General features: G+C 39.3%; 1 protein-coding gene across 1 annotated transcript; it reads left to right on the top strand.

The window, feature by feature from the left end:
- Positions 1 to 612: 612 nt before the first annotated feature.
- On the top strand, positions 613 to 1,557 carry LOC115075267 (olfactory receptor 1020-like). Its single transcript, XM_029575561.1, has one exon. It carries the CDS (start codon positions 622 to 624, stop codon positions 1,555 to 1,557), a length of 936 nt encoding a protein of 311 aa, XP_029431421.1. The 5' UTR covers positions 613 to 621.
- Positions 1,558 to 12,671: the final 11,114 nt, after the last annotated feature.

Raw genomic sequence — 12,671 nt, 5'->3', positions numbered from 1 at the left:
TCACCTCGGGTGTTCCTCCGCAGGGCCTGGACCATCCTACTTGGCAGCCACCTCCAGCTCCCAGCATCTTGGAACCACATAATTTCATATAACCTTTAATCTTTATTTTTCCCAATATATATTGGTCTTATCTCTGGTGTTTTTAATCTGTTCTTGTGTGTACCAGGGTTATCGTATCCCCAATAGGTATTGCTTATTTCTGCTATTTTGCTTCTGTCTTGTGTGTGGCTGAATAATTACAATAGTGTTCTTATTTCTCCTGGTTCTTAATCTGTTTTGTGTGTTGTGGTATTATTTTGCTAGTCATTATTTTAAATTTCCTATGTGTTAAGAGAAAAATACAGGGCTCTACCTACCAGCCTTTCTTGGAGTAGTTTGTAATCAGTTGCACAGCAAGGGATATCCAACCAAGCCCTACTAATTCTAGAAACTGATCATATATCAGGTGGGTCAGAACAGGGACTGCATTAAAAAAAAACTTGTTAAAGGGGTTTATAGTACTCTTGAAACATATTCGGGCCTTGGATTCATAAATTTTATTTAATGAATGTGGGATTATTTTCTGATTTTTCTTTCTCTCTTTTCCCAGCAGCACATGCCCAGCTCTCTTTACTGGGGAAAATGGAAGACAAAAACCAAACTTCTGTGACCGAGTTCATCCTGTTAGGATTTTCTGATCTTGCCAAACTAGAGGATTTACTCTTCATTGTGTTTTTAATCATGTATGTTCTCACACTACTGGGAAACATCAGCATCATTACCATAATTAGGATTGATCCTCACCTTCACACTCCCATGTACTATTTCCTCAGTAACTTATCATTTGTAGATCTCTGCTACTCCTCAGCTATCACCCCAAAGGCATTAGCCAACTTTAAAATGGAGAAAAAATATATTTCCCTATTGGGTTGCACCATGCAGATATTTACTCTTGTAACCATGGCAACTGCAGAGTGTTTTCTGCTGGCAGTAATGGCTTATGATCGTTATGTGGCGATATGTAACCCCTTACTCTATACTGTTATTATGACGAGGAAAATTTGTCTCCAGCTAGTAATGAGTACATACATAGTTAGCTTGGTATATTCTTCTATACAAACTGGTAACATCTTCTCCATGACCTTCTGTGGCTCAAATGTGATCAATCATTTCTATTGCGATATCCCTCCACTGTTAAAGCTCTCCTGCTCAGGCACCTTCTACAATCAGCTGGTGCTCAATACTTTTGCTGGCATTGTTGGGGTTGCAACGGTTACAGCAATATGTGTCTCTTACATTTATATTATTTCTGCTATCCTGAGAATCCGCTCCTCAGAGGGCAGACGCAAGGCTTTCTCCACATGTGCTTCTCACTTTATCACTGTGACTTTATTTTTCGGGACTCTTATCTTCATTTATGTAATCCCAACTTCCTGTGACTCTATGAACATAAATCGTGTGGTTTCTCTGGTATACACAATGGTAATCCCTATGGTCAATCCCATGATCTACAGCCTCAGAAACAATGATGTTAAAAAAGCACTTAAAAAAGTGTTGGAGAAAAATTGGTTTTGTTAAGAAAATAATTTCTATCAAGATGTTATTAAAGCAGAAGTGATAACTCTAATCGGCTGATACAATTTTCTGCTCTTGAATAAAGTTCTGAAGTTAATATTTTTCATGTAAGAACATAAAACAGAATTCCGCAGCGTGGGGCAGATTTTCAAAGGGTTACGCGCATAACTCCAGGAGGATTTACGTGCGTAGGGGGGTTAAGCGTACCGGGCCTATTTTAAAAAGGGCTGGCGGTCGTGCGTAAAGCCCCAGGACGCGTGTAAGTTCCAGGACTTGAAAAAAGGGATGTGGGCGGGGCGTGGGCGGTCCGGGGTGTTCTGGGGTGGGGTGGGGGCGTGGCCAGAGGCCTCTGCATGGCCACTGGGCTGAAGTAAGTTTTAAAACAAAAAAAAGAAAGCAAAAAAGGGAGGGGGAAAGGGCGGTGGAGGGAGGGGAAGGGAAGGGGGTAAGGAAGTTCCCTCCGAGGCCGCTCCGATTTCGGAGCGGCCTCAGAAGAAACAAGGGAAGGCAGCAGGTGTGCCGCATGTTATAAAATCGGGCGTACATGTGTGCACGCCGGGTAAAATCCGGCTCAGTCTGTTTAACTTATTTGGAAGTGAGTTAGGATATTATAAAATTGACGATGAGTTATATAAATGGATTATGGGTTTTAGGGTACTTGTATAAAACATGTTTACTTTAGATGAGATTATTTAAATTTGCATTCTGCTTTTCTCTGTGAACTCAAGGTGGCTCACAGCATTATAAATACACACAATAATATTAAAACATATACATAGGAGAAAACAATAAAAGCAATAAAACAACTGAAAATACAAAAATAATATTATAAATAATGCACCCACCAGGAAAGCCCACCTGGGAAAAGATTGCCTCTGACTATCCCTCCCTCACCTCCAGTGCATTCCTATATCCCTCACCACTTCCTTCCATGTACATGGCCTTTGAGGGCACACTCAGCAATGCTGGTGCACCCCTTCATTGAAGCACAAGTCTAGGTCACAGTCGAAGTTAACAGAGTCCCTCAACTCTAGCGTAAATTCTTTATATTGTTAATAACTTTTTATTTATTAAACTTGTGGCCTGATTCACTAAGACTTTTCCCCCATTCTGTGTCTATGGGAAAAGTTCTTACGGGTACAATTTTAAAGCCTGGCGCGCACAAATACCGGGAGATATCCGTGTGGCTGGGCCGAGCATGCGCCAAGCGTATTTTCAAAATGGCCCAGCCACACGGGTATCTCCCGGTATGTGCGGATGTGCTGGTTGTTGAAGAGGGGTGCACCAGGGGTAGGCGATGGGTGGGGCGATGGGCGGGGCGAGGGCAGGGTGGGTGGCTGGCAGATACAGCGCCATTTTGCACTGTCCTGGTGAAGCACGTGCCAGCAGCTGGCCAGCATGCTCAACCCTCTTCTGCTCAAAGGAGCAGTTAAGTTTTCAAACAAAAATAATAAGGTAGATAGCATGGGTTCAGGAGTTAGCCTGGAGAGGGGGAAAAGGAAGTTCCCTCCCAGTCCGCTCCTTAATTGGAGCAAACTGGAAGGGACCTGGGCAGAGGACCGATTGCGTTGCCGCACATGAGTGAAAAAATTCCCACCCTGCGCACATGTGTGCGCAGATACAAAATTTGGGCGCAGGTGTGTACGCGTGTATTGGATTTTATAGCGTGCATGTGGCTATGCGCACATGTTATATAATCAGCGAATCCATGTGCACTCTGGGAACTGCTCGCACATGGATGCCTGCGTGAGCTTTTAAAAATGTACCCCTTAGTGAATCAGGTCCTTGGACAGACTGTTTTTTATATGTATTGAGGCAGAAAAGTCAAATATGAATAATTTGCCATTAACTGCAAATAAGCAATTACAAAACAGTCAGACTAGTTCATAACATAGACATTTAGAGCGGGTATGAAAGAGGATGAGATTTGATATAGTTTTTGTGGAGTGGAGAAAGCCATCTAAAGGTTATCAATGGTTTATTGAAGCTAGGAAAAAAGAGTTTTTTCGTGATGTATAAAATTTGTGGATATTGCTAGTGGGGAGCTTTTAGAGTATTCAATTGGATACTGGTTTGAAGAAGAATGAGAATCTAAACGGAATGCTTACATGTTTCCATTTTGTAGATTTCTTTAGGAAGATGGTACTAATTTGGAAACAATTTAAGCAGAGTAGGAAGATCTTGGTCAGTTGTGACTGGTGATCATGGAGGAATATTTAATCATGCATGGTTAGTCAAGTTTAAAGCTGTCACATTACTTAGCTTGAAGTATATGTTGAATAATATGCATCCTTCAGGAAGCTCATTAGATCCCTGTTTCCCTTGTTTAATTAAATCTTTAACAGGGGAAGGCTTGGATTGCAATGGTGAATACCTCTTTGAGAGAGGGGTTTCTTGCAGCCTTAAGTCTTAAACTGTGAAGGATTTCAAAGGGGCGTGAGATAAACATTGTGGAGCCATAAGTCTAGAAGATGTGTAAATACTTGTTGACTGTGTCCCATTAAATCATGTCTTTCTATATGCTCTACGATTTTGATCTTGAGAATAGTTTCCACTATTTTTCCCAGCACTGAAGTCAGGCTCACTGGTCTATAGTTACCCGGATTGCCTCTGGAGCCTTTTTTAAATATTGGGGTTACATTGGCCACCCTCCAGTCTTCAGGTAAATGGATAATTTTAATGATAGGTAACAAATTTTAACTAATAGATCAGAAATTTCATTTTTGAGTTCCTTCAGAACCCTAGGATGCATACCATCCAGTCCAGGTGATTTGCTACTCTTTAGTTTGTCAATCTGGCCTACTATATCTTCCAGGTTCACAGTGATTTCGTTCAGTTCGTCTGACACATCACCCTTGAAAACCATCTCCGGAACTGGTATCTCCCCAACATCCTCATTAGTAAACACAGAGGCAAAGAATTCATTTAGTCTTTCTGCAATGGCCTTATCTTCCCTACGAGCCCCTTTAACCCCTCTGTCATCTAATGGTCCAACCAACTCCCTCACAGGTTTCTTGCTTTGGATATATTTAAAAAGGTTTTTATTATGAGTTTTTTGCCTCTATGGCCAACTTCATTTCAAATTCTCTCTTTGCCTGTCTTATCAATGTTTTACACTTGCCTTGACAATGCTTATATTTTATCCTATTTTCTTCAGATGGATCCTTCTTCCAATTTTTGAAGGATGTTTTTTGGCTAAAATAGCCTCTTTCACCTCACCTTTTAACCATGACAGTAATCGTTTTGCCTTCCTTCCACCTTTCTTAATGCGTGGAATACATATGGACTGCACCTCTAGGATTGTATTTTTAAACAATGTCCAAGCCTGTTGAACACTTTTAACCTTTGCAGCTGCACCTTTCAGTTTTTTTCTAACTATTTTCCTCATTTTATCAAAGTTTCCCTTTTAAAAATTTAGTGTTAGAGTTGCAGATTTACTTATTGTCCCCCTTCCAGTTATTAGTTTAAATTTGATCATGTTATGATCACTGTTGCCAAGTGCCCCCACCACCGTTACTTCTCTCACCAAATCTTGTGTTCCACTAAGAATTAAATCTAAAATAGCTCCCTCTCTTGTTGGTTCCTGAACCAATTGCTCCATGAAGCAATCATTTATTACATCCAGGAACTTTATGTCTCTAGCAAGTCCTGAAGTTACATTTACCCAGTCAATATTGGGGTATTTGAAATCTGTCAGTAACAAGGGCAACCGAATAAGATTTAAATTATAACCTAAGTGACGGTGTCATCAAGCCAGACGTTGTGATTTTAACCCAAAACCCAACCGGTCCTCTAATCATTCACCATCACTAAAAAATGTAATTTTATTAATTGAAAAAATAATTTTTTGAATTTTTGAAAAAAATTTTTAAATTTTATCGTGAAGTTAAAAAGTCAGTCAGAAGACTTTCAAAACAGTCTTTGATAGACACTCAACTCCGTTGACAATGTGAAGAAGAATTGATAAGCAATCTCTCAATGCAAGGTATAAACACAGCCCTACATGGCCGGTGTTTCGCAAAACAAGCTTCCTTGGGGGCATCTGAACAATATCAACATCGGAGTATTTGCCTAAGATAGAGCAAAAACAATCTTACATTGCTCTATCTTAGGCAAATCTTACAATGCTCTATCTTAGGCAAATACTCCGATGTTGATATTGTTCAGATGCCCCCTGTCTGACCATTTTGTCCAGGTGGACGGTAGTATACTCCTATCACTATACTCTTACCCAGCACACATGGGATTTTTTCTACCCATATAGATTCTACTGAGCATTTACTCTCTTGTATGATCTTTATCCTGTTGGACTCTATACCCTATGTATACAACCAAAAAAACAAGTATCTTGTAGTGTAAACCGTATCTTCAATGTGCTATCATCAAACAAATTTTCAAAGAATGTATTGTGTTTTACTTTGAATTTGTAACCGCATCAGCAAGCCAGACAACGGCAGTGAATACACTTGCCGTCCGGACTACTCGTCATTTGCGGCAAGGTGGTAAATCAACTGTCTTTGTATCAGCTAGGTGTAACTGCAAATACTTTGCATCATATGCCCCGAAATGTCAAACAATGACACCCGACAACGGCCGGTGTTTCGCGATGAAAATCGCTTCCTCAGGAGTAATTTATGTAAACATTATCATGGCAGATGCTATAGAGACAAATAGGACAATAAACGAATTTGACAAGCTGATAGAATCAAAGTGCATACTTAGCTTTGCATGAGTGCAGCAATCACAGACCTTTCCGATGGACACGAATGTCTCTGAAGTTTATTCAGCAACTCGGGACAGAAGAACCCTGGACGCCTTAAATCTTAAAAAGCCCGCGCTTTCCTGCACATGATGACGTCATCACGGTGCTGCCGTCAAACAGCGGTCTTAATGAAAACTAATTTGTGAATGCAACGATGTTAATCACATAATGAGCCTGACGGCTCTGCAAATCGCTATGCTGGATATTCAAGGCTGTCAAAAAAGAGAGATCATAGTCATTCACAGAAAGACTTGTAATTCTAATGCGGAGTTGAGCCCATCAGGCTCTACTGTTTGCAGACGGTGAATCCATCGCTGTTCTGCACGTAAGAGGGCGGCTGTCAAAATTACCTCCTCTCCAATTAGGAGATAATTGTTTCCAATACACAAACCTTCAGATGTTCAAAAGTATGTTGAAAAGCCATACAGTGGGGAGTTAATGGAGCAGATAACCGGCCTGTTGAAATGCATGACCGGTGCTCAATGAGCCTGGTCTTGAGTGCTCGTTTGGTCTTGCCTATGTATAACAAATGTCTCTATAGCATCTGCCGTGATAATGTTTACATAAATTACTCCTGAGGAAGCGATTTTCATCGCGAAACACCGGCCGTTGTCGGGTGTCATTGTTTGACATTTCGGGGCATATGATGCAAAGTATTTCTAAACGGGACTTGAAGGCATTTTGCAGTTACACCTAGCTGATACAAAGACAGTTGATTTACCACCTTGCCGCAAATGACGAGTAGTCCGGACGGCAAGTGTATTCACTGCCGTTGTCTGGCTCTGCTGATGCGGTTACAAATTCAAAGTAAAACACAATACATTCTTTTGAAAATTTGTTTGATGATAGCACATTGAAGATACGGTTTACACTACAAGATACTTGTTTTTTTGGTTGTATACGTTTTGATTGACAAAACAAGTGCTTTGGTTCTTTATTAATTTTTGGACTCTATACCCTGCCAGACATAAAGTGCCACACCCCTATCAAGTTGATCCTCCCTATCATTGTGATATAATTTGTACCCTGATATAGCACTGTCCCATTGGTTATCCTCCTTCCACCAAGTCTCTGTGATGCCAATTATGTCAATCTCATCATTTGCTGCTATACACTCTAACTCTCCCATCTTACTTCTTAGACTTCTGGCATTGGCATACAGACATTTCAAAGTGTGTTTTTTGCTTGTTTTAACAACCTGCTTTTCAGTTGTTTGGGATAATTCAGAAATCATTAACTTTGGTGATCTTTTACATACAGGCATATGAAACTACATTTGCTTTTAATGGAACCTCTCTATTGGGATGCCTAACTCTCCTATTTCATTAGTATCCTGGCTTTCCCCCTTGTTATAGTTTAAAAGCTGGTCTATCTCCTTTTTGAAAGTTAGTGCCAGCAGATTTATATTCCACCTTCAGCCACTTCAATTTGGATTATATTCAGGTAATGTAGGTATTTAAGAAAAAAATAATAATAATAGCAAAATATTTTATTGTATCAGTTAGATCTAAATCAGTTACAAATTGTCCCTAAACAAATACCACAGTACACAATTACAATATTCCACAGGTATTTACTTGAATGTTTCAATTTATTCTTTGCTGATTGAAAACTTTTTCTCCTTGGAATACTTCAGGGATCCAGGGGTCTCTCGTGTCACAAAACACACAATGTATATTATTTATATTTACTTATACAATTAGCTTTATTCACAGAGCCATCAGAGGAAAGAAAGCTCCAGTTCCTCCTGGTACAGGTAAGGATTGCATTGCTGGGATTAGACAGAGCTGATGAAAGTGACCAGGATATGGGTCAGGGTGCTGCAGTGTCACTGCATATTAAAGATGTCCCCTCCCCCATGCTTTCCAGAACATGGTTCCCTGTATGACCAGTGCTTTCCTTTTGGAAAACAAGGTGTTGGTGCTCACCTGCAGGATGAATGTGTGAGGTTTATTTATTTATTTATTGTTAGGGAACACAGGGCTAATAAAAAAAAAAACCCTGAAGTACAGCTCTGCGTATGACTCTGATTCCTCCTTAGTTTGGATATGTTTTCATTTCTAAATCCTGCTGTGAAGACCGTGTCCAATTTATCCAGGCAAGTTTTCATCTGATTAAAGCTCACCATATAAAGCAGGGGCATTTCAAGGCAGGAGAAGTTTAGCCAGATATTCAGATAATAAACATACTCAGATAACTCTGATATTCAGAGACATCCAGGAAGTTATCCAGATATTCAGATAATAAACATACTCAGATAACTCTGATATTCAGAGACATCCAGGAAGTTAGCCAGATATTCAGATAATAAACATACTCAGATAACTCTGATATTCAGAGACATCCAGGAAGTTAGCCAGATATTCAGATAATAAACATACTCAGATAACTCTGATATTCAGAAGCATCCAGGAAGTTAGCCAGATATTCAGATAATAAACATACTCAGATAACTCTGATATTCAGAAGCATCCAGGAAGTTAGCCAGATATTCAGATAATAAACATACTCAGATAACTCTGATATTCAGAGACATCCAGGAAGTTAGCCAGATATTCAGATAATAAACATACTCAGATAACTCTGATATTCAGAGACATCCAGGAAGTTAGCCAGATATTCAGATAATAAACATACTCAGATAACTCTGATATTCAGAGACATCCAGGAAGTTAGCCAGATATTCAGATAATAAACATACTCAGATAACTCTGATATTCAGAGACATCCAGGAAGTTAGCCAGATATTCAGATAATAAACATACTCAGATAACTCTGATATTCAGAGACATCCAGGAAGTTAGCCAGATATTCAGATAATAAACATACTCAGATAACTCTGATATTCAGAGACATCCAGGAAGTTAGCCAGATATTCAGATAATAAACATACTCAGATAACTCTGATATTCAGAAGCATCCAGGAAGTTATCCAAATAACTTTACTTGTCACACAAGTCAGTTCTAAACTTACCTGGAAAACGTTTCTTGATTTTTATGATTTTTAATACAGGATTTATTGCCTGATTTCCTAATCTTTTGTCCCAATAAGTCCTTAACAATTTTTGGAGAATGCCAGGAGCTTCCTGGCCCAGGATGTCCTTTGTACCCATGGCCTGCAAGTCACTTTTGGGTTTGCCTGGGTTTATTCAGCAGCTCTGGTTTATGTTACCCTGGTAAATGTATCTGGATACCTTACCCAGACAGCCCGCAGATGAATATTGACCCTCTCAGGGTAATCCTCTTATTCTATTGCGATCAGCCTGGCAGCAAATTTCATTAGTTCAAACTTGCTTAGCCCTAGAACTTGTCCTGTCCTTCAACCTCTACAAGAAATGTAATATTTCCGTTGCCTAATCAGGAATTCTACATTTTCCTAAAAACAAGAGGGACCTATCCTTAGGAGGCAGCCTATTTCTACCTATCCAAACTCTTAGATTTGTGTTTGTTCATTTCAAATCATGATAACTATTTTGTATTCATCCATTTATTTGCAATGAATAATCAACAATCACCAGTTCCAATGGTGCAGGGACAGGAAGGGGACATGTTAACAACTTTGCACGCTTGTATCTCAATATGTTGGAAAGCCTGTATACAGTTGTGCAAGTTTTTTGCTTAAAACTTTAATAAAAAACTTAAATTAAAAAAAAGGGTTTAGATCAAAATGTTTGGTTTAAAATTGCAATATTCTGATATTTTATATGAAGAATGAACAAAATTTCATACAGAATACACTCTACATAAAAAATGCAATGCTATAAGTCCCTGGTGCATCCTCATTTAGAATTCAGTACACCGCACTTTCAAAAGGATATAAACAGGATGCAGCTAGTCCAGAGCACGGCTACTGAAATGGTCAGTGGTCTTTGGGAAATTTTTCAAAATTCTAAACATATATACCTTAGAGGAAAGGCAGGGTAGAGAGAGAGATGATAAAGTCATTTAACTACTTTTGAGATAACAAAGTGCTGAAGGTTCTTTAAAGATAGGAAGGTTAATGCATGGAATCGCCTACCAGTGGAGGTGAAAGCGAGAAGCACAGTATCCAAATTCAAGAAAGGATAGGATAAACACCAAGGATCTCTGAGGGAGTGGCAGGGATTGTAGGACTGAGATGCTTTGTGGGTGGAGAGACTAGGTAGGGGGTTAGGTTATAGACTTTTTTCTGTCACCATGTTTCTATTTTACAATGTTAACATTTTTTGTAGTAAAAAAGCACTTTTATTCAATGATCTAAAATTTCATACATTTAAATTTGTCTTGAATCAGATAGTTCCTATGTCATAATATCTGAACTTTTTAAACTTCAAAAACCCAAAAAACTAAATCCTATTAGCAGGGCAAACAGTTTTCTAGCCTATATAATTTTGGGATAAATGAAACTGACTTTCAAGGAATTTCAAACCTGACCTTAATAAAACCTTATTTAAAACTTTAATCCAGTTTCATAGAGAAGCTTTTGGAAGAGAAAACATAAAATATACTTACTAATACAATTGTATTGTGTATGAATATTTATCTAAAATTAGAAAAACTATCAGTATTATTTTTAGAAATTCTCTAAATTAACAAAAAATCTAAATAATAAGAGAGTTATTTTGACTTATGAAAGCTCCATTCTTAATTCAGTTAAATTGTATTAGCTTTTAAAATATTTGATCTCACAAATGACTGAATAGAAAAGTTACAAACTGGAGCCAGATATACAAAAAGATTTTTTTTTCCATTTTGGGCTGAATCTTCAAATCCTTTTACTGGTTTAATACCAGGTTTATACACGCAGAAAGAGCAGGGCTGAATGTGCATGGAACCAGGTTACAAACTGAGCATAGGGGTTCCAGGGTGTGGAGAGTCAGCCCTCACATCCATGTGTGTACATGTAAGTAATGCCTTCTGACGTGGAGGGAATGTGCACATGTACTCAGTCCAATTTTCAAAGCAAATTTACACATGTAATTTCATTTTGTAAAAATGCACTAAAGTTTGTGTGCACAATGCATGTGAAGACTTTACTGTTATTGGGCTGTTTAAAAATTATTCTTTGTCCATAAGAGAAACCCTTTGTACATCTGGTCATGAATTTGAAAATTTGCTATTGAAAATTTCTTTAAAAATTTTAACAAATATGGTTCTAGTAATATAACGTCTTAAGTGTACATGCTCTTGAGCTGTATGGTTTTTTTATACAGAGTAAGTAATATTTATTACCTGATTATTATTTTTGTCCCTTTATTTATTTATTTATTTAGAAACTTTTATATACCGGTATTAGTGGGGACATCATACCGGTTTCACATATAACAAAAGATTTAGAAGTACATTTCAACAGGGGAGGCGAACTGGGCAGGGGGTTAACCTAGAGCAGTAGGGAAAATAGATTAAACAACAAGAAATCAACAAGAGGTCATAACAAGAAGACAACAATGTACATTGTGATTAGATTCCTTAATATAAGGAAAAGGGCGGTCACCTAGGGGGTATGAGCAATAGAGGGAAGGGAGGGTCTATTCTGTGTAGGCTTGGTTGAACAGGAATGTTTTTAGTTTCTTTTTGAATTTGATGGCGCAGGGTTCAAGGCGGCAAGTGGATGGGTAGGGAGTTCCAGAGGGCGGGGCCGGCAATGGATATGGAGCGGTCACGGGTGGATGAGAGATGAGCTGCCTTCAAGGACGGTACATGTAGATTACCTTGTTGGCAAGATCTGTGGCTCGGGAGGACAGGGGCGCAGTGAAAGGGAGGTCAAGCCAGTTGGAGTTGTGTGTGTGGATAGATTTGTGTACTATGGTCAGGGTCTTGTAGTGTATACGGAAAAGGATGGGAAGCCAATGTAGATCCTTGAGGACAGGGGTAATATGTTCATGTATGCGTGTGTTGGTAATGAGCCTTGCAGTGGCATTTTGCAAAAGTTGAAGGGGTTTTATTGAAGATAAGGGGAGCCCTAGGAGGAGGGCATTACAATAGTCCAGTTTGGAGGTAAGGGTGGCTTGGATCACTGTGCGGAGATCTTGGGTGTACAGCAGGGGTCGGAGTTTCTTAAGAACGTTGAGTTTGAAGAAGCCTGCTTTGAGGATAGATTTGATTTGTGGTTTCATGCTAAGGTTGGGATCAAGGAGAACTCCGAGGTCCCTAACAGCTGGTTGACCTGAGAGGGAGGTTAAGTTTAGGGTCATTAGGTATGAGGTCAGGCGGTTGCGAGGAGATGTGGAGGAGTTCCGTTTTGTTTGCGTTGAGGGGCAAGCTGAAGGTTGGTGAGGAGGGAGTTGATGGCTGCAAGGCAATTTTCCCAGTGCTCCAGGGCGTCAGATATAGAGCTATGAATGGGAATGATGATCTGAACATCATCAGCATAGAG

The sequence above is a fragment of the Rhinatrema bivittatum genome, chromosome 13 (assembly GCF_901001135.1).
Source record: "Rhinatrema bivittatum chromosome 13, aRhiBiv1.1, whole genome shotgun sequence".
Taxonomy (NCBI): domain Eukaryota; kingdom Metazoa; phylum Chordata; class Amphibia; order Gymnophiona; family Rhinatrematidae; genus Rhinatrema; species Rhinatrema bivittatum.
This window is presented reverse-complemented; position numbering and strand designations above follow the sequence as displayed.

Coding starts and splice junctions, on each gene's coding strand:
- LOC115075267 (XM_029575561.1), top strand. CDS start 622: ATGGAAGACAAAAACCAAACTTCTGTGACCGAGTTCATCCTGTTAGGA.